This window comes from Calypte anna, chromosome 10, assembly GCF_003957555.1.
Source record: "Calypte anna isolate BGI_N300 chromosome 10, bCalAnn1_v1.p, whole genome shotgun sequence".
Classification (NCBI taxonomy): Eukaryota; Metazoa; Chordata; class Aves; order Apodiformes; family Trochilidae; genus Calypte; species Calypte anna.
Window position 1 is genome coordinate 12,429,036 of NC_044256.1, and position 25,136 is coordinate 12,454,171.

The following is a 25,136-nucleotide window of genomic DNA, read 5'->3' on the forward strand; positions in this document are numbered from 1 at the left end:
AAAAGCATAGATGTCAGGTAAGAAAGATGCATTATTCCTACAAAAATTGGCAAATTTTTAATCAGTCTTTTAGTAAACTGCTGGTTTTCTTCAAGTGATTACTTTAAATGCTTTTAAAAATCAGAATTTGCAGTATTTAATTTGCTATCAGTGTTATTTAAAGAAAATTAAATTAACAAGTAGGATTCCAATTATTTCACTAGGGTGCATGAAATACATCATTTAAGTGTTATGAAACAAGAGCTATTTCCTTTCCAAGAGGATTACTGCTTGACTCAGAAAATTCTGGAGTAAGCTGGCGGAAGAATTTGTGACCCTGAGAATCAGTGTTTACATAGATGTAACCTGGAGGGGAAGGGAAACAGGCTGGGCAGATCTCCAGTTGCTTCCGAGTATATTCCCTGCGATACACGGTTTCATCTTGAAAAGGAGCTGAAGTAGGAACTATAGCATGTACAGGTTTGAAACCTTGAGCTGGGATGACCTGATATGGTATGTAATGAGATCTGAATGTAGTTAAATCATAAAATTTTCCCGTGGGCTTTGGAATTTCTTGTTCTCTTTTAGTAATCTCCTGTCGACAGCTGTTCCAGGCTTTAAAGTCTTCCTTTGTGGTAGTGTTCCCTTGAAAAGGGGCACTGGGGGTTCTTCTATTAGAAACTGGTCTTATGGGGACAGCAGGAGAAACTTCATGCTTAACAAAATCAAGATGGCTTGTGGAGTTAAAATCCATGTTGCCTGGAGGTGGGATGTACTCTTTTGTTTTGCGGACCTCAGGCAAGGAAACCAACCATGGCTGAAAACGATCCTGGAATTCTGTGATTCCATTAAAGCGAGCATTGGATCCAACTTTGGCATTTTCAGGCTTGCAGCTTTTTGCAAGTTGCCCAGGTAGCCCTTTAAAATCATTCCTGTGGGTTGTGAGGTCTTCAAAAGGTTGGTTGCTTGGCTTGTACTCTTCTTTTGGTCTTATGAATTTGGGTGCCAGCTGATGAGCAATGTAAGCAGTGCGATGGCTTGTGGTGCTATTGAAAGGCACATCTGAAAGCCTGGCTACACAGGGAGGTTTAAAACTTTGCCTGGGATTCAGTTCCCTAGGAACAAAGTCATCTTGAAATGTAGTAGAATTTCCAAACTTCACAGTAGGTGGATGGTAGATCTGCTCCACCTTGCCAGGCTCCCGTCTTTGAACCTCCCATGATCTGTAGTCATCTTTAAGGCAAAAACAAAATTTCACCATACTGGTGTTACCACTTAAGACCATTGGCTTCAAACTAAGCCAAAGTCTTCTGGTAATAAATCTTGCAAAATAAAGAAAAGGTATGTAAGTGAGAATGAGAGTGCTGTCTGCATGTTTGTGTTATGGCAAAACTGCTCTATTATTGGTGTGATAAAAACAGACAAAAAGTTGGTAGATGATGCCCTAGCTTGGTTCTTTCCTCATGGAAAATGTTGCATGTACATACTTAGTCTGTGTTTTGTACAGAAATTAGCCATATACAGGTTTAATGTAGAATATCTTACATTTTAATTAGAACTTTATGCAAATATACAAGACTGAAAGGAACCTTATAGGTCAATAGGTCATGATTACTGATTGGAAGAATTGTTTCATCATTTCCATATGAACATTACATCATCTTAAAGCTTGTTAGCACATTTCTTTGCTTCTGGGTTTTTTTACTAACAGACTTACACTATATTTACAAAACTTACTGTCCAGTCTACACTTTTCCACGGGCAGTTGGAATCAATTTGTTGTCTTGCAATCACTGATCTTCAGCTTCAGTCTTTTCATTCCTTGATCCTTACTCCCTGTAGAACTGCTAACATACCTTTTAAATGAATGCTTGCTGCCTTAGTTGTATGCTGGTTAAATTATTCATTGTTTGCTAGCTTACTACTTACTAGGCTAAATGTGAAAAGTTTTATTTCCTTATAAATTATTTACAACTAATAAATATGAATATAAGGTATTTATAAAAATGCTTTTCTATCTAGCACAGGCCTAAACTTAAGCTAGAGAAGTATAACTGGCTTTTTGAAGAGCCTTTTTTCCCCAATTTTATGCTTCCAACTCTTCTTGTCACTGCACTCTGCTCATTTTGCACCAAGCATTCCAACTTCCTGCCTTAACAGCCATGTCTGATTTGCATTATGTCAACTAACTTTTCAGTAACAGTGGCCCTCATAATCAGGAACATGTTAATTTTCATCCAGGAAGCCAAGTAGATTGTATCTCATCAGTTCTTTTTACTTACTGGGGCTGCAATGCAGTAGTACATGTAACAAATTTAGTAACACATTCTATAGATAAATTTTTTTACTTGTATAAAGTATATCAAGATCACTTACCAGAAAGATTTAAAAGGAGATTTAGTGCCTTTGTGCTGCTCACTTTAATTTAATAATTTGTGTCAAAACAGATCATTACCAGGATGATATGCAAACTATGTAATGTACAAGAAAAATCTCAAATCAACTTTTGACCTACCCTGTGGAAAAACATGTTTTACACAGGCTAAAAGAATCTGAAAGATGTATTGGCACCTTAACTGCAACCAGCTTTTGCCTGAGATAGCCTAACCAATTTTATGTTAGAATTTCTCTTCTTCTAGCCAAGAAAACAGTAAAGAAGGCTTTTTGTTTAGAACCAATAAATGTCACTTCTAAAAAACTGGAGTGTGGAACATTTTAAGACATTGTCACCTGCTTTCTATTATATCTTACTCTGAGGCCCCAACTGAGAAATCCAGGTTCTAATATAGATAAATCAGAATACTTCCTTCTTCTTGGGTATTTCTCTTTACAAAGGCAGCATACATTATTACCTTGATAGGTTGGTATGGTATCCAATTTTCCTCCTGTAGTGTGCTTTCTTTCTAGAGGTCTTACTAATGTCACTGGTTGTATTTTATGAGCATTATAATCTTTCTGGTATGTGGTTCCCAGTTCTATCTTTCCCACCTTTGGTTTATATTCTTCTTGTACCCGAAAAGGTCGCTTCACAATATCATATGGTAAATAATCAGATCTGAATTGGGAAAAAAAGAAATGCTGGTTAAAAAAAGCTGCTTCTTTCTGATGGAGTGAGTTATGTAATTTTTTAATTATATGGAAAAACAATGATTTATAAAGTTTACCCTGAAAAATCAATCTGATGCCAAACATTAGAGGGATAGGAAGGAGGAAAGGAAACCATAATACATAAGGCTAAGATGCCTGATGCATGATACAGCCTTCACTCAAAGGGAGGTGGTGAAGTCACTTTTTCAACTCTGAGTCTCATTCCCAGTTTAAAAAATATTCTTTAAATTGTCTGAAAGCAGACAAGAAAAAGTTGCTGTAATTTTACAAAGAAGTCAGCCAGAAAGCAGAAGCAGAGCAAAGATCAAACTGTTACAAGTGGCAGCATGTATTAGTTGCATGAGGAGAACAGAATATAATTGGAAACAGCATTTCAGTGTTTCTTATAAGTGCACATTATATTACAGGGTGTATACTACATATGTAGGCATTCAAAAAGTATCCACAATGCACAGACAATCTTGCATAAGGGCATTTGGCCTTGCTGTGCATGTCCTGTTTGCTTTTCTATAAAAAAAAAATAAATTACAAAGTTTAACATCTTAAAAGAAAAACAGTAATGGAAAAAAAGTACAGGTTTATGCCCCTGTTGCATTTTTTCATAATGCCTGAGTGATGTCCTTTTTTAACTCTTTGAAAGATGGTTTTTAATTTTTTAAGCTCAACATCAGAGGCTGTGCTCTGACAGGACTGAACAACTTTACAGTTGCCTTTCTTCAGACTCCTAATACTTTAGTGCAGCCTGAATAACAAGAGCAATAATAATAAAATCCCTGTACATTTTCCTTCAGGTTTAATTTTCCTATTATCTAAGACTCCACATATGTATTACAGAAGGTGGTCCAACTGGCCAGTTTTTTCAGGCTCAATGAGACCTAGATTTTTAAAACAGGCTGAAAAGAAGGACAAAATTTTTAGATTACAGGTTTAAAAATGCTGTAAAGAATGGATATCTTTTGTATTCATGCTTTGATATTTTTTTACCTTTTTGTGATATTTCTACACTCAAAAAGCAAACTTTTAAACATGCTAGAAATGGAAAGGATGCAATGATAGAATTTTGATAATGATTGCAGTACCATGTTCAGTCCCCCTTTAAATGAGAAAGTATAAGGAACTTTATAGACAATTGTAAAACGCATTGCTTCAAAATGTTTACTTAAATGTTGTAATTCCTTCCATTTTCCCACGATGCACTTGGTACTCTTGTTTCGGCTTCAGGCTCCGGGGAGGAGAGATGTTGCTATACTTGGGATATTTTTCCACATACTCTGTTGTGAGGAATGCCTGGTGTCCATTATCATAAATCCGTGTGGGTTTATGAGGGCAGCGATGGCGCCTGGGTAAAAGACATCAGATGAGATCGTTTTCAATAGCTGCATGTCAGGAGAAAACTCATAGCCTGGCTGCTGGGGTGAATTACAAATGGGAAAGATTGATCAATGTCAATCAGGCTGGTGCTGAAAATCTTTTCTGAGTGATAAAAACACAAAATATTGTGCTGATGGCATAGTAGGAATTAATAAAGACAGTAAATGGTATCATCAGTCCTAAGCACTAAGGTGGAATACAAAGGATGGATAGAATTGATCTAATCCTCTGAAAAGATGCTAGCACCAACATTCACTTTTCTCCCTTTTTCAAAAACCTTTAATAATATTACTAGTATCATTTGTGGAAATAACTAACTATGCTTCATTTCTCCTCTTGTATTGTCTTCTTTCCTGTTTTCCCTAATTGCTTGTCTTTTTATTTCTCTGTATCTACTCACTTATTTTCACCAACTCTTGATTAGGTTTTGTGATATCATCTGCACTTCTAGTGTGCTGCAGACTGCTTCAGAATTTTTGACCTTTTTTGTTTTTTTCCCCAAGAACTGAGTTTTTTTAGAAGCAATGATGTCTTTTTCTCAATAGGTTTTATTTCAATTGTACCTGCTTCTATTTGATGCCTATTTCAATGACACAGTTATAGTAAAAGGCTTTAACTGTCTTAATTTATTACTTATACCTTATGGTTTTTAGTTAATTAGGTATGACATTATAAAGTGCATGTTATTTTCTATATTGCTCTGAAAATCTTGTTATATTCACTCTATTTTGCATAATACACTTACATCTCTCTGATAGTTTGTTTCAAGCATGGTTAAAAAATTTATTTTGGCTGACATATGATTATTTCCTAATCTCTCTTTTAAGGTGCTATAGAATGAAGGTTATCCCTCCTACTTGTAGCTAACAACTTGCAATACTGGTTTAGATATAAGCAAAGGGAAATAACAAAATATAAAGCAAAATTTAAAAAAAAAATCAACCTTGTAAAATTATCTTCATGAAAACTAAAACTAAAGAACAAGAAGGCTAAAAGTGTACATCTCCAACTGAGTACAAATCAAGTTTCAGGAAACCAGATACTCAAGGAATTTACCTAGCACGGAATAACAAGCAGGGAAAAAACAAAACAAAACAAAACAAAAAACCCAAACAAACAAAACAAAACCCCAAACAAAACCTCAAAACAACAAACCACCAAAGTAAGTAATCTGGAACCATAAAACTGGTATTAGTTTTGGCTATCTGACCTTGCCATGCCTGTAGCTCAAGTGATGAGAAAGAGGTAGCACTAAGGAGGCTTAGATCCTTTCAAAGCTTCATGTCCTTACTCCTCTTTCAAGTAAATGTGGAACCAAGTAACAAATGAGACCTATTAAGAACCTAGCAGTTAAAAACTGAGTAAGAAGAGGGAAAGAACAGCAAAAGCAGGAAAATAAGGAAGTGAGCACGTGCTATTTCTCAGCATGGTGCTTGCCAGCCACTACATTATTCAAGAAATTCAGTTACCAATTCAGTTACCACCTTAGTAATTTTTTTTCAGTAAGTACAAACAGCATATGAGCTGTCATTTAACATCTCAAAGCAACAGCTAAGCAAAAGCTAAAACCATTGACCATGTTTTGAAAGTTATTTGAAATATACAGTATCAAATGATAATCATCAAGAATTTTAGGAGAACAATTCAAAAGAGTTCATTCATATTTAATATTCATCGACATAAATTTCAAATTGGTGATCTCCAGTTTCACATAAGCTGATCCAGAAAAAACAATCACCAGCAAGCAAAACACCTCTCTGTAAAAATTTTAATATATTTTATTTCTTAGAACAGCTAGGAAAGAATGTTTCCTTCTGTTTTATTATTTATAACTAAACAGTAATTATATCTCCACAGACTTTTCTAAAAATAACTAAATGATAACTTCTAAAAAATATTAGGTCTTTTTTTTTTCATTTGAAATCTGGTCTAAGATGTGTACACAGTACAGACTCCAGGTAACACTGCCAAGCAACCCAACAGAAACAGGATAGCTACACAATGTCCTGCCTAAATCAATAAAAGCTTAAGGTTTTATTGACTGTAAAAACTTGGGTGCTGCTTATTCTAAATGGCAAGTTTTTCACATGTTTTATATTCAATCATTCATATTCTTAAACTAGGTTTTTGAATTGAGATATTTTCTGTTGAACTGAAGCTCTCCTTGTGCTGTCAGATTGTGTTATCTCAACAGCTTTATACTTGAGCCTGAGCCAGATTTATTATCTCACCATGGAAATGTTTTCCAGCTCTTTGTTACACTAAGACTTCTGAAACAAAATTTGTGGGGCAAACTACACCCACAGCCCTGGCCAAAAAGAACATGAGAAGCTTTACACACTGCCTGTCTCTCCTCTGTGTAGAGATTAAAAAACCAAAGAGGCTGATGAGAGAGAGATTTTTCATACAGAAACACATAAGAAGTGTGTTTGCTATAAAAAACTCAAAATGAAACTTGTAGATTATGGTGCCCTTTGCACCCACAGGGTTGGCCCTGTACTTCCAATAGTGATCACACTTTTGTGATCTCACAATGATTCTCTGAGGATGTTTTTAGAATTTTTATTCTTTTAAAGACTGAATCTTTGAACCCTTGGATGCTTATTTTTCTTGTTTGGTTTTTTTTGTTTGTTTGGGGGTTTTGTTTGATTGTTTGTTGGGTTGGGGTTGTTTTGGTTTGTTGGTTTGTTTTTCTAAGTAGGCAGACAAGAAATTGAAAACATTAACAATACAAACTCCAAACCTTATAGATACATGTCTGAATTTTGTAAAGCTTGAATCCCTAAAGGTTTTGGGAAACCTGACTTGTGGATTCTTTTTTTACCTATGGCATTGATAATATTTCTTATAGACTTGTAATAATAATTTTAAACAAAGGAATTTCTTGCTCTAACCTCTTATACCAAACCCCCCCGGCCACAGAGGCCACACTGCAATGTTGAATTGTGTCTCTATATGGGATGACTGAATGTAAAGAAATAGTGGGGTTTCCCTTCAGAGTGGAGACTTTTAGTGAGTGTGCTATTAGAAAGGTGGAGAGATGTAACCTTGGAGTCTGGATTGACAGGAAGCTGAACATGAGCCAGCAGTGTGCCCAGGTAGCCAAGAAGGCCAATGGCATCCTGGCCTGTATCAGGAACAGCGTGGCCAGCAGGTCCAGGGAAGTGATTCTGCCCCTGTACTCAGCACTGATGAGGCCACAGCTTGAGTCCTGTGTCCAGTTCTGGGCCCCTCAGTTCAGGAAGGATATCGAGGTCCTGGAGCAGGTCCAAAGGAGGGCAACCAGGCTGGTGAAGGGACTCGAGCACAGACCCTATGAGGAGAGGCTGAGGGAGCTGGGGCTGTTCAGCCTGGAAAAGAGGAGGCTCTGAGGAGACCTCATCACTCTCTACATCTCCCTGAAAGGAGGTTGGAGCCAAGTGGGGGTTGGTCTCTTTTCCCAGGCAACCCTCAGCAAGACAAGAGGACACAGTCTTAAGTTGTGCCAGGGGAGGTTTAGGTTAGATATTAGAAAGAATTTCTTTACCGAAAGGGTGGTCAGGCATTGGAATGGGCTGCCCAGTGGCTGGGAACTGCAGTGGGAGTGAATCAAGGGTTAGACTTGATGATCTCTGAGGTCCCTTCCAACCCAGTCGATTCTGTGATTCTATGATTCTATTTTAAAGGCTGTAGCTCTTGCAGAGGTGTCTATCAAAGCTGATTTAGCCAGAGGTTTTCCGAAGGTTCCTTTGGTGCTGTCCCTCCCCCCGCACACCAGCGCTGCCTCTGCTGCGTGGGGAACCCTGAGGCTCTGTGGCTTTAAAATTCTTTCCCCGCTCTTTTCAATGTTAGTGCATTTAAAACCCGCTTTTTACCCAACGTGATTTAAACTTAAATGTATTTTATGGGACGATCCATTTTAGGGAAAAAAAAAAAAAAAAAAAAAAAGAAAAAGGGGAAATGTTACCCAATATCTGCCTCCGCACTGCTACAAGCAGCCAGGACCAGACCCCCGCATCCAGGGATGGATGAGGAAGGGGACAAGGGGGGTGGGGGTCACAGCAGGCCAGAGTGCTGAGGGACACACACACTCTCCCGGAAGTCTCCCCTCGTTCCCCGAAAGTCGGTGGCGACCCGTGGGGCTGCTTACCCGCAGGTACAGATCTGGCAGAGGCAGCGATGCGGTTTCATGCTGCTCCTCTCCGCCGGGCCAGCTGAGGGACTCTCCTCGTCGCCTGGCAACGGCGGCGCCTCCGCGGGGAGCGGTCCTCGCCGGCTTCCGTCTGGCGTCACGCACCGCGGGGCGGGGAGGAGAGGACGCGGCCTTCCGGGTGCGGGCGGTGCGGGGCCGGCGTGAGCGCAGCTGAGGAGAGGTGAGCCGGACCCCGAACCCCTAAACCCCCTGCCTCGAGGGGTCCTTTGCAGGACGGGCGGAAGCGCTGCGGGGGGGCTGCGGCCACCCCCGCCTGTCAGGGTCCCCGAGGGTCCCCGCGGGCGGGCTGTGCCTTGAGGTTTGCGGGTCCCGGCGGTGCAGGGGAAGGGGGAGCGGGGGGACGGGGCGGGAGGAGAAGCCCCCCCAGGTTTGCGCGGCCTGAGTGTCAATCCCGAGGCTGTGCCGCTGCGGGGCACCCGGGACGGTTCTGCCTCCATGCGTAACGAAAACCGAACCGAACCTCGAGGTTCCTGTCAGAAACAGGTACGGGGGTTGCGTGTCTGGTAAGGTTCTGGGGTACGAAGCATGAAATAAATGGTGTCGGAGGAAGGTGACGCGCCCCACGTGTCCAGAGGTTTTCCTGATGAGTAACTCTGAGCACGATGTAAAGAATTAACAAAAAAACAAAAAAACCAAAAAAACCCCACCAAAACAAAAAAAGACTCCAACCAAAAACCCCCAAAATAATAACAAAAAAACCCAAAGGAAAAGAAAAGCTGTTTCTTGAGTTGCCTCCTAAATAAAACCCCTTTCCTCTGCTCCCAGTTAGGTAACCATGGTCCTCACGAGTGTGGAAAAGATGGTCAGCCTGCAGAAGAAGACTTCTGGGATCAGGAATATCTGTATATTAGCCCATGTGGATCATGGTAAGACAGGGGCTGGAGACTGGTGGAAACCTTGTGAGGGACCTGGTGTGGGTGTGAGGGGAGGTACTGTGGTCACTGTTTTAAAGCAGTAGGTTTTCACAGATGTAGTTCTAAACTGTGTTAATCCTAATTCTGAGAAGGAAATTTGCTTTGTGAAAATTTCATTTGTCCTGGTGCAGCTTATCTTTTAGAATTTAAGAGAACATTTCACTGTAATTGGGAGTGGTTGAAATTGAACATTTTGTGCCTCTGTGATGCTCAGCGTTACCATGAATTAAGTATATGTGCATGTGTGAGGCTGTTGTGTTTCAGTGTTTACTTAATGGAAGAAGTTGCTTGTCCTGGTGGAAATAATAAATGCTCATGTTAGGATACAAATCTTTGGTCTAATTGCATAATGTGTATAGATTATGATGATGTCACCTATTTTTCTGGTCATGACAGATAAGGTTGCATCCACTCTGCAAAAATAAACTTGTGTGCATGTAACAAATGAAGTTGGATAGTTTTTTTTAAAGTTAGTTTGTATTTTTTTTTCATTTTAAAGCCTTTTGTTAATGCTGATATCATAGAATCATTGCTGCAAATTTTTCTATTGCCTATAATAATTAAAACAAAGCAATTTATATTTCTTTTCAGGCAAGACTACTCTAGCTGACTGTCTGATATCTAGCAATGGAATAATCTCGAGCCGCTTGGCAGGAAAGGTAAAGTTATGTTCCTGTTTGTCACAAAATTCTGCTGTGTATGTGCTAGGATTGTGAATCAGTGATGAGCACAGAAATGCCACTCCTAATTTTTCTAAGCCTTGTTTTCTCTCAGGTTGGCAACTTGTGACAGTGCAGATTCTACAGATTTATCTCCTCTTTTGTTCTTACACTCAGCTGAGGTACCTGGACAGCAGGGAGGATGAACAGGTCCGAGGAATAACGATGAAATCGAGTGCAATTTCATTGCACTTCATGAAAGGTAAGTTGTTGATGTAGGCAAAGTATAAACTTTGATAGATACTATGGTTAATTTTCCCTCTCTCTTAATTGTTGCTGTTGAGATATTTTTGTATGAAACTGTTGCTTTTGTGTTTCTCAGTGTTAGGCCATGGTTCTGCGAAGTCTTAGGCATGCATTTAGCTGTTAACCAAGATAATCAAGTTGCATCTCTGGGTTAGGAAGACCATCCTTAATTGTATCTCTGAGTGGATAGTTTCTTGCATTTTTTAATTTGAGATCTGAATCTTTATATTGTGCACTTAAGTCTTGAAGTAATGTCACTTGAATGCAAGACCTTATCTCAGTAAATTGTTCAGAGAGTTTTTTAACAGTGTATTTACAGTGTCATCTTTGTTAAGACTCCCATATTTCTCACTAGCCTTATCCTCAGTAAAGTGAATTAGAAACATGATACATTAGCAACAGGCTTGTGCAGAAAAAAATAATAACTTACAAAAAAAATTGCATGAACATAAAAGCCACCCTTGGTCATTCTCTTTCATCTACAGCTGATTGTAGAAATAGTTAAAATCAATGATCTTCCAGCTAAGTGTTGTAAATTGTGGCTGTTTTGTTGTTGACTCTGACGTGACCTTACTTTTAATGCTCAGAATATTTTATGTCTGTAGTTTTTCTGTTGTATTGAAGTTTAGACTCTAGTACAATTTCTTAAGCAGTTGTTTGCTCTTATTTTGATTGTGACAGGTGATAAATGCAGTGAGTTCATCAAAAGTTGAACTAGAATCTCCACTAAGCCAATTTTGGGGGATGTAAGGTAGAAAATATGGAAAAGTTTCACTATATTGAAAATATTTCAGTAATACAGAGTCAAAAGCATGGTTTAAAAAAGTAATAAAGCTGAAAAAAGGCATTTTATCAGAATGTAGGGTTGATTTTTATTACCTTGTTATGGTTTATCTTTGAAACGTAGACTGTGATGCAGGTGAGTTGTGTGTTAGCTAGTGATTTCTTTGTAATGCTACTAAAAGCTTGTTCAGGGTTTGGGTTTTTCTTTTTGTTTGTTTGGTGTATTTATGTTTTAATTTTCCAATGGTAGCTTTGTCTTGAGAGATTTTCATTACAAGTGAAATGTAAATGAAGTGGGCACAAGCCATGCAAAGTTGTTCTGATGAGAGTCCCTGTCCTGTTGTTGTTTTTCTTCGGTGTATTGGTTACTGCTTGATCCTAAGAATAATAGCTTCAGCAGTATGGTGGCTGAAAGAAATATTTTTTAAAACTGTTCTAAAATATCAATTTATTGTTTGACCCTAGGTGATCAGGAGTATCTGATTAATTTAATAGACTCCCCAGGGCATGTGGATTTTTCTTCAGAAGTATCTACTGCTGTCAGACTCTGTGATGGCTGCATCATAGTGGTGGATGCTGTTGAAGGAGTCTGTCCACAGGTGAAACAAAGTATATTAAATATAGAAAGGGGGTAATGGAATCTTACTTTAAAGTGGGTAGAGGAGTCTTAAGTGCATTGTGTAAAAATAAAAGATGAGCTAGATTTAGAAGTTTTCAAAGCTTTTAATAAATTACAATATACTTGAGATGCAAAAGAGGAGAGTTCATTTCCTGGTTGTGCTGAAAACTTGAGCAAGGCTGGAGAGTGGGGGTAGTGGTGGAGGGTTGAAACAGCATGTGATTTTTCTGGTAATGGAATTATTTGTATAGAGAATAAATAAATGTTTAAGGAAAACAATTTAATATATTTACATGTGCTTTGAAGCTATTGAAAGTGAAATAATATGCAAAATAGCATTCAGATTGCTTTTTTTCATGGCTTACTTTTATAAAGAGGTTTTTTTTGTTTGCTGTGGGCACTTTTGTCATGAAATTCTGCCATTCTGCAGAATTCTGTAATAACTAACACTGTGTAGTGTGGGGATCAGATTTCTGGTTTGAATGTTAACTTTTCCCTTATTATTTGTTTCATTAAATTTTAGAACTATATTGACCTTTACTTTGATATCCCATCTCTTTTGTGGTTTTGAGCTTTCTGTAATGGATTTTTAGAAGAACTCTTTCCTTCTTAACAGACTCAAGCAGTTCTACGGCAGGCGTGGCTGGAAAACATACGCCCAGTCCTGGTGATCAATAAAATCGATCGCTTGATTGTGGAGCTCAAACTCACCCCTCAGGAAGCATATTTGCACCTGAAGAATATCTTAGAACAGGTATTCCCATTACAGTGTCATGTTTGCACAGCAGAGTTGGTTGAGTTTTTGTTCCTCCTTTTCTTCATTCTTGAATTGAGATGGGAATATTCACTGTCTCAGAGCTGGAATAAGCTGAGTGCAGCAGAATCGGTCTTTTCTGACTTGTAACATCTAGTCTAATTTTTAACAGTGAGAAAGATTTTATTTTGTTGGTTTTGAGATTCATTCAGAATGCCTGCAATAGAGAAAAAAGGTACCGAGTGGTTTCTAGCAAGTCTTCAGAAGGGTCATCATTTTTAGAAAAGATATGCTGAGTGTTTTGTTCTTCCTATTAATTTGCTTTTGCTTCTTTGGAGATAGACAAATATTATCTTTAGACCACTCATGGTATTGAAGGTTTTATGTAGGGATAAAGTTAATTTCTCTTTTAAACTGTAAGTTAGGTTGCCTTCAAATCTTTTTTTCTGCTCAGCTTACTTGTAAGCACTTGTCTACCTGGTTTCCCTTTGCACTTGTTTATTGTTTGTTGGCAGTAACAAGTTCCTCTTCTACTGCTCCTTCTGAGAGACATTTGATAGTCTGTATCTGATTCAATCCTGATGTGGCAGACTTTGACTTGTAAAGAACACAATGCTGTATTTGAAATGTTAGTCTCATCAAACTCCTGCTGTCTTCAAATAAGCGTGAATAGATGCATGAGGTCTGTGTTTTAAATTGCAAAATGAAACATAAGCATGCTGTCTTATTAAAAAAAACATGTTTTCTATATTTTGTTGGGTGGAGGAAATTGCATTCTAATTGCAAGGGTTGTGAAAGAGTGACTGAATCTTGGGTTATTTTTACATCTCTTTCTGTAGATCAATGCAGTCACTGGAGCACTCTTTACCTCTAAAGTCTTGGAAGAGAGAGCTGAGAAAGAAACAGAAAGTGAACGTGTTTCAGACATTTCTCCAGGAGATCAAATTTATGACTGGAGTACTGGATTGGAAGATACTGATGATTCACATCTTTATTTTTCACCAGACCATGGAAATGTGGTGTTTGCAAGTGCAATTGATGGCTGGGGTTTTGGGTATGTCTGGGATTTAGTTAATGTCTTTTTAAAAAATTGATTACTTATTGATTAATTATTTTCAGTTTCTTCTCATTTGTAAAAGATGTTTTTGTGTGTATGTGTGATATGCAACTGTACATAATCAGTTCTAATATATTAACACTGGACAGCTGAAAAACATTACCAGCTTTGTTGTGTATGTGATGGGAATCCTTGTTTTACTTACACAACAGCTGCTACTGAGCCCACTGTCATGTCCAGCCCAGCCTGGTAAGCTCAGTATTATATTAATTGCTGACATTGGAAAGGCTGTAATGGAACAGGTCAAAAACAGCAGCTGCTTCACAAGTAGATTGGGTCTTCCAGTTCCGGGGACAGTGACATTCCTAACAAGCATGGGGCAGGCAGCTGACATCAGGGCAGTAGTTTCATGTTTCCAGTTTAGCCCAATACAATTCTGGGTCACAGCATTACTGTCATCTGGGTTTTTTTGCACCAGACTTGTCCTTGAAATCTCATGTTTCTTCTGAAGTGTTTATGTTCTTCAGTTTTAATCTATTTTATTTTTTTTTGTTCTTCATTCAGGTGGATTTCCTAGCCCTTTTTACTGAATGTCATTATATTTCTGTTTCAGCAGTTGCTAAAAAGCATTGCAGAGATGTTAAAATAGATGTAAGAATTTAGGGCTAGAACAATTTCATAGGATTTTCTGGATTGCTGTATTTCAGTTTATGATGAGTTTTGGTTTTCAGTCCTGTTCTTACACATTAGTTTCCAAGGGCAGGGTAGTTAATGATTACACATGTTCTGGTCGCCTACCACAAGGTGGAGTCGTTGTCTTCATCATGGAAATGTCATTAAAATGAAACAGTAACACAGTGCCTATCTTTAAGATAGTAAAATCTTTAAAAAAACAAAACAAAAAAAACCAAAACCAAGATAAAAAACCCATTTCTACTGCAGTGACAAGAAATTTTTGTGTTAGCCTCCAAACTATGCATGGAACCTTATGCAAGAGCTTAACTTAGACTTAAAAATTCTGAAGGTAACCTTGTTTATCTGCCATGAATAATAATAACTTACAAAATAAAAAATTAGAGTGTAAGAAGTATTACAGTAAATTGAAAGCCAATCTTAAAATTCAGACACATTCAGAAATGTTCCTTAGTCTAAAAGAGGACTTTTCATAGAAGATGTGTGTGGGGGAGATCATTTCTGAAGGGTAGGCAGAGTTTTGAGTTACCTTTGATCCATGCATTAACAAACATCTGAAGTCCTATTCCCATGAGGTGTCCACACTCACTCTTCTGTTTTATGGTATGCAGGGAAACAATTTTGATTTCTGTAGACTTTAGCTTTCCTGACTTGCAGCTTCTCAATGAAATTCCATAGGGAAAATAGATTATGACACTAAAATACTCTGTTGCACAGAGTATTTGGAATGTAGCTGTTACAAATTGTTGAAGTTCAAAGTCAACAGTATGAACATTTTCTTCAGCAGATATTGAAAAAAGGTTTTAGAGATATCTGCAATTTTTGTCCTGTGTGGAAAAAGATAGGTCAGTTTGCACCTTCCTTTTGTTTTGGATACTGACAAAGTCTGTGGAAGGGATCAGGTGTAAATAAAACCAAAAAGCTAAGTTTTTGTTTTGGGAAGCTGAAAAGTCTGCTGCCAGAGAATGCTAAATATTGAGAAAAATGTTTCCTAAACAAAATCTTAAAGTCAAGTACTTTGATGCTTAATAAGTAAGTATAATGGTTACTTTTGTAAAAGTGATACTTCAGATAGTTATTTTCACTCATGATTTCTTTTCCTCTGATAATGTCTCTGCAGATAGAACTAAATTTCATACAAATGTGATAGAAAACTGATTTTCTTCCCCAGCTCAAAAGTTGAGAAAAAATACTTAATTTATTGACATAGGAATTTAGTCTGTGATATACTTCCAGTTTATGGATCTCATTTGTATTAATATAGGTTTATGCACCAAGAGGTGGGAAAGAAAACCTTTCTAAAACAGTGCTTAGGGGCTGAGTCCTTAATGTCTTGTTTTTGTAGAGAAATCAAATGGAGATTGTTGACTTTTGGATACTGCTTTGTTTCTTATGATGAGCTGATGGTTTTGACAAATCATATAATGGGAGGGGGAAAAAAGAACATTTTCCTTAATTGGTTTTAAGAGGTACTTCTGTACTACAAGCAGTAATGTGTGGTGAAATAGAGATAAGTGAAGCATCTTCTTAACTGGGGCAAGTCTTGCTGCTGTTGAATGGTTGTGGATTTTATTCTTAAAGGAAACTATGACTTTTCATGGCAGAAAAAATTAAGCCATTAGACAGTGCCAGCCTCATCCAGCACAGTTAGTGTATATGCTTTTCTTATAATCCTCAAGAGTGCCATAAATACATATACAGGAGCTGCTGGTACAAGAAACTTGAAGATTCTCCCCCATTGTGGGATAATTTCTGGAAAAAAGTCTCCTTTTGGTGTTAGTTCAGAACTCACAGCTTATGACTTGCTGACATGGTCAGTTCTTTTATTAGGTGTGTAGAAAAATGAGAATTCTGGATTTCAAAGAGCAGATAATCAGATATCATAGTTTTGTAAATAGGATTTTTTGAATTGTAAGTGTATTTTTTTTTCTGCATGCACAAAGAGCAAATATGTGGAAAGTTTTTCTATTACTGCTCACTGAATATTTTCAGCAAGAAAACCATAGAACATTCAGGACTCCCTCATTAAGTCATAAGTAACCTGATTTCATTAACTCATGGGGACCACTGAACAATACAACTGGCTTTATAATACAATTTGGCGTAACATTTCTTATACTGTTTTTTGAGTTTTATTAATTATTAAAATAATGATTCAAGTAGTGTCCTAATAAATTAATTTAAACTCTAATTACCACCAACTGATGATTCAAGTGTGACTTGATTTTTAACTTGTGCTCTTCTGATCACAGACCATAGTTAAATGTGTCATGGGATCTCTTTCATGGAATACATTTGGGAATCATGACATAAATATTTAGGACATTTGTGTTATGGTTTTAAGTTTTGATTGTGGAAGTAGTCAACAAATACTTCAAATAAACAAGTTCAGCCTTGAAGCTTACTTGAAATAAAACAAAAATGTACTGCTCACAGTTTTGAGTTGTTATGACTTCATATTTTTGCAGGTGTGTTAAACAGTGTGAGCTAATGTGAAAGCAATCAAGCAGATAAGAGTAAAACAAGGCTTTGAGATTTGTGTGTTGCTTAGGCTGATAAGCACATGTAAATGGCATTGCATTTTTATCAAGATGCTGCATTTTGTTTCCTTTCAGCATTGAGCATTTTGCCAAACTGTACAGCCAAAAGATTGGAATCAAGCCTGCAGTACTAATGAAGACTTTATGGGGAGACTATTATCTAAGTACAAAAACAAAGAAGATAATGAAAGGTGATCAGGTAGGGAGGTTATGGTAAATATTAGATAGGTTTTATTTTGTAATCTTTTTATTCTATTCCTCACAAAGGGACGTTCCAGGTTCAAGGCTGAGCCATAGCACAAAACAGATATAATGAGGGGAAGACTGACAGTGTAGAAACCAGAGTAGTGAGTGGGTCTGTGTCTTACGTGAAGAATCCTTCAACAGTGAAGGATTCAGGATATTCACACTTAGCTTAGGATTTAGAATTTAGAAAATCATTTTTTACCTTTGAACCCATTGCGTGCTATACAGAAACCTGAAACTACAGCCTTGAAACTACAATTCTTTTGCATTAAGCTTTTCCACCACTAAATGTTAAGAGAGAAGAGGAAGTTTCCCTACTTTAATTTAATGATGATTTTTTTGTGTTTGTAGTAAGTGACAATAACTGTAAAAATGTTGATAACCAGGCTCAAGGTAGAGATGGCCTGTATTTATCAGGCTCTTTTTCTGTGTTGAAACACTTGTTCTTCAGGTTTAAATTTCATGTTTATTTTGTCTTACACTATTCTTAAAAGACAGACTGCTGAAGTAGTTATCTTGTGTAGTAACAGATAATTCTGGATTTTAAATAAATGTTTTACATGCTTATTATGAAAATGGTCAGTTGAAAGTGCAGTCTTAAGCCTATTGTAAAAGTGAGGAATTGCTAGTAATTAGCTGTATGTTTATGTTCTACCAGTCAAAAGGAAAGAAACCTTTGTTTGTGCAGTTGGTGCTGGACAACATATGGAGTCTGTATGAAGCTGTTATGAAAAGGTGAGAAGATCTATTATGGCATCTCTTTCCAGGTGCTTTGGTGATTTTTCAAGTACTTGCACAAGAAATGTAGATGCTCACTATATATTGCTGTTGTGTTTTTTCATCTACTTCTTTTTCTTACAGAGACAAAGAAAAAATTGAGAAGATTGTCACCTCTTTGGGATTGAAGATTGGTGCCCGGGAATCACGGCATTCAGACCCTAAAGTTCATCTTAATGCCATTTGTAGCCAGTGGCTGCCAATATCTGATGCAGTCCTCTGTATCCATGAGGAATATACTACTTTTTGTTCCATAGGCACTTCTCAGGCTTCAAAGACAGCTCATGTATTTCAAAGTGTGATTTGGTATAATTTGTTCCCTTTTTTCAAATCTGTGCCCATGCTAGTGGGACCTATTTTCTCACTTGTCCTATTAATTTACATATTTACAATTGATCTTACATTTCTGCCAACTTTGGGCTTTTGCCTGCATCCTTGTGTTAGGCAAACAAGTTATAAAACTGGAGCTAGTTTAGCAATTCACTTTCAGTATGTAGTTTAATACTAAAATTTTAGTGGTTTTCCCAAAGGATAAGTCAGTCCCCTTTTTATAATAGTGTCCTAGCTATTCCGTCCATGAACTTCTGTATGAGGTGTTATATTTTAGGTATGTGCATTCTTAATCCAAGATCAGCCTTCGCTCTTCATCTGCTGTGTAGATGGTCTTGTCATTGGTTATTATAGTATATGTTGCATTCCAACAGATACACACAGATTATCAATGTATAAATACCAATTATTTCTCTAAAACTTACCCCATTTCTTAGTTTCCCAGTTGCACCAGGAGGAGCCACTCCTACTTAACTATCCACCTTGGCCTGGGATAAATGCAGGCACCATTGCTGACTTGAGAGCACAGCTGTATGCAACAGAGCTGGATTTTAGGGATCTGTTGTTGCTGGCAGTGCATGAGACTGATTTAAAGAATCAAACATTGAAAGCATTTATCTTCCTTTTATTTGCATTCAGTAAGGAAAGACAAATATATGTCCTTAGCCATTTATTTTAGCTATGGTGTGTAATAAACTTCCCAGTCCTCTTGACATCACTGCTGAGAGAGTGGAAAAGCTGATGTGTGTGGGAGCTAGAACATTTGATTCTTTGCCACCAGAAACTCAGGAACTGAAAAGAGGTGAGTAGGTGTTCTCCCATTAACAAGAAGCTTGTTTCTCTCTCTGTGGTTTTGTTTGTCTTTGGATTATGAAATGTGAAGTAATCTGTACTTAAATTCATTGTTATTTTACTTGCAGTAGCTTTGTTGATGTTTGTCAGTAACATGTTGTAGTATTACATTTTATATTTATCCCATATTTGTGGTTTTTAGACAGACCAACCTACAAGTGATGTAACATGTAAGGTGCTGGCACTGGGGATTTTGGAAGGAAGTGAGCTTAGTATTTGTTTTCAGTTCTAAAATTCATGGAAACCCATAATTCTGTCCGTACTGTTGGGGAGAAAAAATTCAAATAACTTCCTTTTATGTTTGTTCAGCTTTTATGAAATGCAGTAGTGAAGGAACAGCCCCTGTTATTGTCTTTGTTTCCAAAATGTTTGCTGTTGATGCAAAAGCATTGCCACACAATAGACCAAGGTAAGAAAAGGTAACATTTGACTTTCTGCTCTACATTCGATACTTTTAGGAATAAAAGTCATGTTGCAAGCATGAGTAGATTGTTTTCAACCTGAGAAAATAATTCACTAATTAGAGATTTTCTGAACAAATTCAGGAGATTATTTGTTTAATCATATTAATTTTAGACTAAAATGCTTTTTACCAATATCTTAGGTTTTCCTAGCACTTCCTCGATTTACTTCGGTTTTTGTCTTACTGCTGTGATCTACAAATATTCCACCAAAAATCTTTCTTGAAGTAAATTTGAATTCAGGGAAAAGATGCATTTCATTGATGGATTGACCAGACACTAGATGGTGCAGTTTTACTTTGAGCTCTGGTCTGAAATGTCCCTAAAGGAAGAGTTCTTGCTCAAGGGCTGGTGCAGCACAGCAGTGCCATTCCTGCTTTCTTCTCTTCCCTTGATGTATACTTTTAGTTATCAGAGAGGACTGTAGCCAGGCCATCATTTTCTGATCTGTTCATGCACTTGTTGGAAGAATTGTGATTTTTTGACATGGTGAGGATGTAGCATAGAGACATAGGTGGCTTTTACATACACCAGACACAGAGAGTCATGAATATATTTGCAAGATTTCAGTCAAAAAATTAAAAAAGAAAAATCTAGCCTACTGCAAATCCTGTTTTGTGACTACAACATGGATTTGCAAGCAAAAGACTGTTTCTGAGAGATGCTGACATTCCCAAGACTAATGGATAGCTCTTAACTATTTTCATTCCATTTGCTTATGAGCACTCTGCTTCATGGTGGGCTTTTTTTTTTCTCCTTAGTCATCCCCCTTAAGGGTGAGCTGTTTCACATAGCATCTGTTAAACTTCTGTTCTTCTAAAAGACAGAAAAAGAGCCCCAAAGATAAAAAGGATATTTTGAGGAAAATTGCCATGTATTATAGTTCATGATGTCTGTTTGACCAGATCAATTTATTGATTTTTGGAAATGATGCATTCAGTACAGAAGCTTGTACATTGTGAATTGTTGGTTTTATTTTCTCCTTAGCTAATAAAATGTGTTATCCTCAAATTTGTTTTCAGAATGCAAATAAGATTTCATTTTTGCACTCTGATACTTATTGGGTAACAAATCTGTAACTTTGTCACTTTTGTTTGAAAGAAGACATTTACTGAGTTGCATGGAGGATTACAGTTGAATAATAATCCAAATAATTCAAAACCAGTCCAAAAATCCATACAAAATTTAGGCAAATTAAACTCTCCAAGATAATATTGTAGGAGAGGGAGGACTGCCCTGGAATTATTTTTGAGAGACATGAGACATATTAGTGATGACTGTAGACAGTGTGTCCTTTCTCCCTGTTTATTCAGTAAATTGAAACCGTGTAATTTTGCTGACCAGGTATTATTCCCAAAGGTTTGAAGTGACAGTTGGATTCCAATTTTTGAAAAAAAAAGTAATATGGAAATCATGTATTTCTCAAAATTTAAATTGTAAAGGTTCTTAAAGAAATAAGTTGATTTTAAAAAGGAAGGAAAGCTATCTCTGTGAAATAAAACATATTTTAAAAGCACAGCATTTTGATAATGTGCTTCCTAAACGTATTTTTTAACTATATTGGCCATTTAGTGCTATTTACAGTTACATGGTGAAGACTGCTTAACAGAACTGAGTGAAGGCTGTGGTGCAGTGTGTGAGATCTTACACTTTTCTACTTCCAGCTACATCTGTCTTTTTCCTCTTGTAAGATAGTGTTGGGCAGTGTTACCTTTTTGTCAGTTTCTTAGAAGCAGCAAATTGGGTTTGCAGTTCCTATAGCTTGTTACACTTTTTCCATCTACTTGTTGTACTTCATAAGCAGAGGTTGGGAAATGCAAAAAGCTCTTCTGAGTCCAGGGTGTACAGCAAATGATAATGAAGGTTGGATTTTTAATTAAAACAACCTCCTTTGAGACTGCTGTTGGCAACTAGTAGCTTCTAGAAGGTGACTTTAAAAATTAATAGATCTATACTAAAACTGCAGGTTTTTTGGCTTTACTGTTTAAATAATGAAGTTTGTCACCTGTGAGAACTTTAGAGTTACATGGGAAAATAATTTGTGGTCATCAGTTTTCAGGCTGTATTTATCTTTCTTCAGAAAACAAAAAGACTTTTATCTGGTACCAGCATGTCCCTTAGTTTTTATCATGTTTTCTAAAGAAATTAGTGTAATGCAATTTTGTTTTGTCTTCTCGTTTCTCGTGTCTGGCCTGCTGTAATTATTTGCTAGTTCAAACAAAATCAGAGGAGGAGATGTAAAATATAACAGGGTCCTGCAAATTTAAAAATAATTGGTGGTTGGGCAAAGAAGACAAATAAATTAGGACCCCTGCTAAGAGTGTGTAGTGGGATCTCTTTCACTTTAGATATTAAAATATTTAAAACCAGTAAGAAACAGGGCTTTACTGGCTTATTTTGGAGCTACTTGCTCTATGTAATGGCCCTGTGGTTTTTTGATATGCATGTGGTTATTTATTCTTAAGTATTGCTGTGTGCAGAAATATGTATTCCCTGGGAGATCAGTGTATGAAATTTTATGTAAATTCTGATTGGAGTAGCATTCAGTTGTTTGTTTTATTTATGCACATTTCTTTCTAGTGCACCTTCATTAGTGCTTCCTGTCAAAATAGAAAAGGTAGCAAATCATCTTAGTAGGTGTATGTTAGTTCCATAGATACTAAGCAGTTTAATCCCCAAATTCAGGAATTTCAGAAGGTTTAGGAAGAGTGCTGGGTGTACTCCATGCTGAATTTTAGCAAGCAAGCTGTATTCAAGGGAGCTCTCCTTAGGGATGCTGTAGTCAGAATTCTTTAAGTGCCAGATGGTGAGCAGAAGAGCATCCAGTGATCTAGCTAGAACTTAATTCTGAAGAGCAGAGTCATGAAGAGTAATCCAGAAGATTCTTTATGAAGTACTTTGATTTAAAGATAATAATAGAAATTACCCCCTTAGTTTCATGAAGTCACGCACATGTCCATGAGCTCGTGGAACTTAAACCCAAAAAGAACTATATGGAGAAAAGCTATTATATATTACTACAAAAACATTGTTCATGGCATGGGAGATGCATCACAGAAACATGTGGGTGGTAGTATCAACCTTTGGAAATCATCTGATGTTCTGGCTGTGAAGTTTTCTTTTTAAAGCTGTCTGAAAGTTAAAAGGTTAAAAAAAAAAGTGTAACACTTCCTTTGATAATCAGAGGCCAATTTGTATTTGGGTTTTTTATTTGATTATTCACTATGAATTTTTGAGTGATGAAGTCTCTGATAGGGTAGAAGGGTAGAAAAGCTGTTGGATTCAAAAGAAGTTCAGTGTATTTGTTTTGAACTTAGTTGAGTTATGCTGGGAGAATGTAGGAATAAAGTTGACAGTAGCTTGCTTACTTTAGCTGAAATCTGATGCATTTAGTCAACAATCTACTGAACGTTAACAGCGTGTATATTAGATTCTTTTCCACTTTATTATTTCCATAGCATTTGTTTACCACATGGTTGTGGTTAAGATGAGTTAGTACTAATGTAGTGACCTGTCTGTATCAGCTTTATTACTTGTGCCTGGTTTGTGTGTAGTTCTCTGGATGCTGTAACATCTCTCTGGATGTAGGGAATATTTCTTTTAGTTTCTGCTTCAGAATTTTAATTTTTTATGTGTGACTTGCATGGTCCCCTTTTTTCTGCCCTTCTTTTGAGGCTGTGGATCCTTATGGACAGAAAAAGTGGACGGAAGAAATATGGCAGGGAAAAGCAAGAGAGAATCTCTCTTCTGGTTTGGGTGGCTTTTGTTCAAAATTGATTTCCCTTCTAATTGCTTTTGCCAACTGGAGAAACTGAATGAATCAGAGTATAATTTAAAACTGGTTTTGTTTCAGATTCAGTGCCTTACATGCATTAATCTTGTTCTGTGTTCTGCTTGAGTGTGTTACAATTCTATATGGATTTATTTGACAACATTATCTTTTTGTGATTGCTAATGATGCTACTGGGAGTGACTAATTTCCTAGAAATTGATGGAGACAGAACCCAGGGTGGAAGTCTAGGTTGTACCTCCTAACTGAAGTCCCACCCACACTCAGTCTGCTCCTTATCAAATTGGGAATATAATTACCTGTGTGTGGGGGCTGCAACTGACACTAGTGGACCAGATTCAGGCTTGCAAGGTATCTTCAGCCTTTATGATAAGGGCTATCTGACACCTACATTTGCTGATACTTAAATAAAAGAGTAAAATAAGAGTAAAAAAGCAAACTTTTTTCTTTTACTCTCAGGATTATTTAGAAAAATATTTTTTGACAATAAAATATCTTGGAATGCATACATACATGCTCATGTGTATACTGTGCCATCATATATAGACTGCATTTATGCCACCCTTGGCTCATCTGTGCTTTCCCTATCAATCTCTCTCCTCTGGGAATTTTTCAGACATTCCAAATCCTTAAATAACTTTGAACAGCTGCCTTCAGGGGAAAAAGAAAATCATAAAAAAGTTTTCTTCTCCACCATCTGCTTTGTATTTTGTATTGTCAAGCCTCACTGTCTTTTGCAGTAAAATAAACAAAGCAAAGAGAAATACCACATTGTCCCAAATTTCATAGATATATATTCTTAATTCCATCACAATAATTGTGTAAGAGATGATTTTTAGAATAAAAAAAAAGTTTCTGGGACATTTGTAGTGGCAATTTTCTCTTATTTTGCCTTTTCTATGGCATGCAGTGTGTCTGTCCCAGGTTGTGAATTCTGAAATTTTGTGCTTCAGATTCTGACAATTTTTCCCAGGAGTGTCTCTTAAGTAATTTTTAGAGGGATTTGTAACTTACTGTATAGCTTTCTTACTGACATGAGTTGAATGTTTGCAGTTTAGGTTAACATAATAAACATGTTCAAAGTGACTTCCCCAAGTTCTAAAAAGAATTCTGGTCAAAATGAAGGGTTTCATCAACCATTTTTAAATTGAGTGTCCAGAGGATGTAGATGTCATGTATACAGACAGCATCCATACTGAGACACTGAACAAAATTAAATAGCAATTAATTGGTGTCAGCCACGAGGCTTTCTGCACCTAATTCATTCAGGGGGGCAGAATAAGCATCCAGTAAGTGTCTCTACTGGCTACACATAAAAACTTAGTCCCTTAAGTGATGGATTGTTTGCCTATTTGTGATTGTGGTCTAGTTGATACAAGGTTGCGATTAAATTATATATATATTTTTTTTTTTTTTTTTTTGAGGTCATGTTTAAATGCTTGTTCTGTAAAGACATATTACAGCTATAGTGCTTGCCATGCTTTTTTTTCCTCATTAATTACTAATACTTCTATTCAGGAAATTTCGACCTGTTTTTATAGTTGTGGAAATTAAAGACTGGAAGTGACTTGTCTGAGGCTTCTCAACAAACTAAAACTGTTAATGAGGGAATGTTTGGCTTTAGTGCTCTGTTTTGCAAACTGTGCTTAGTACAATTGACTGAAAGTGTCCTAAACTGTCTTAAAATTAAGAACCATTTTTCTTG

The 25,136-nt window shown here is 37.0% G+C and overlaps 2 protein-coding genes across 3 annotated transcripts in view; one reads left to right on the top strand and one right to left on the bottom strand.

The window, feature by feature from the left end:
* Positions 1–229: 229 nt before the first annotated feature.
* Positions 230–8,765, bottom strand: SAXO2 (stabilizer of axonemal microtubules 2). The gene is made up of 4 exons (XM_008491987.2): positions 8,588–8,765; positions 4,247–4,426; positions 2,832–3,034; positions 230–1,212 (listed from the first exon to the last, which is right to left on the bottom strand). The coding sequence occupies exons 1-4, from the start codon at positions 8,626–8,628 to the stop codon at positions 230–232; spliced, it is 1,407 nt and encodes a 468-aa protein (XP_008490209.2). The 5' UTR covers positions 8,629–8,765.
* The window catches only part of EFL1 (elongation factor like GTPase 1), a 59,231-nt gene continuing 42,827 nt past the window's right edge, over positions 8,733–25,136 (top strand). Inside the window, exons 1-12 of one of the 2 annotated variants that reach the window (XM_030457325.1) lie at positions 8,733–8,810; positions 9,416–9,516; positions 10,156–10,223; positions 10,401–10,485; positions 11,778–11,911; positions 12,548–12,685; positions 13,525–13,739; positions 17,051–17,174; positions 17,880–17,956; positions 18,083–18,219; positions 19,008–19,130; positions 19,490–19,589. In XM_030457325.1, the coding sequence (XP_030313185.1) occupies positions 9,426–9,516; positions 10,156–10,223; positions 10,401–10,485; positions 11,778–11,911; positions 12,548–12,685; positions 13,525–13,739; positions 17,051–17,174; positions 17,880–17,956; positions 18,083–18,219; positions 19,008–19,130; positions 19,490–19,589 (1,292 nt within the window). In that variant the 5' untranslated portion in view covers positions 8,733–8,810; positions 9,416–9,425. Of the gene's footprint in view, positions 8,811–9,113; positions 9,255–9,415; positions 9,517–10,155; positions 10,224–10,400; positions 10,486–11,777; positions 11,912–12,547; positions 12,686–13,524; positions 13,740–17,050; positions 17,175–17,879; positions 17,957–18,082; positions 18,220–19,007; positions 19,131–19,489; positions 19,590–25,136 lie in introns of those variants that run through there. The other variant, XM_030457326.1, reaches the window with a different exon arrangement.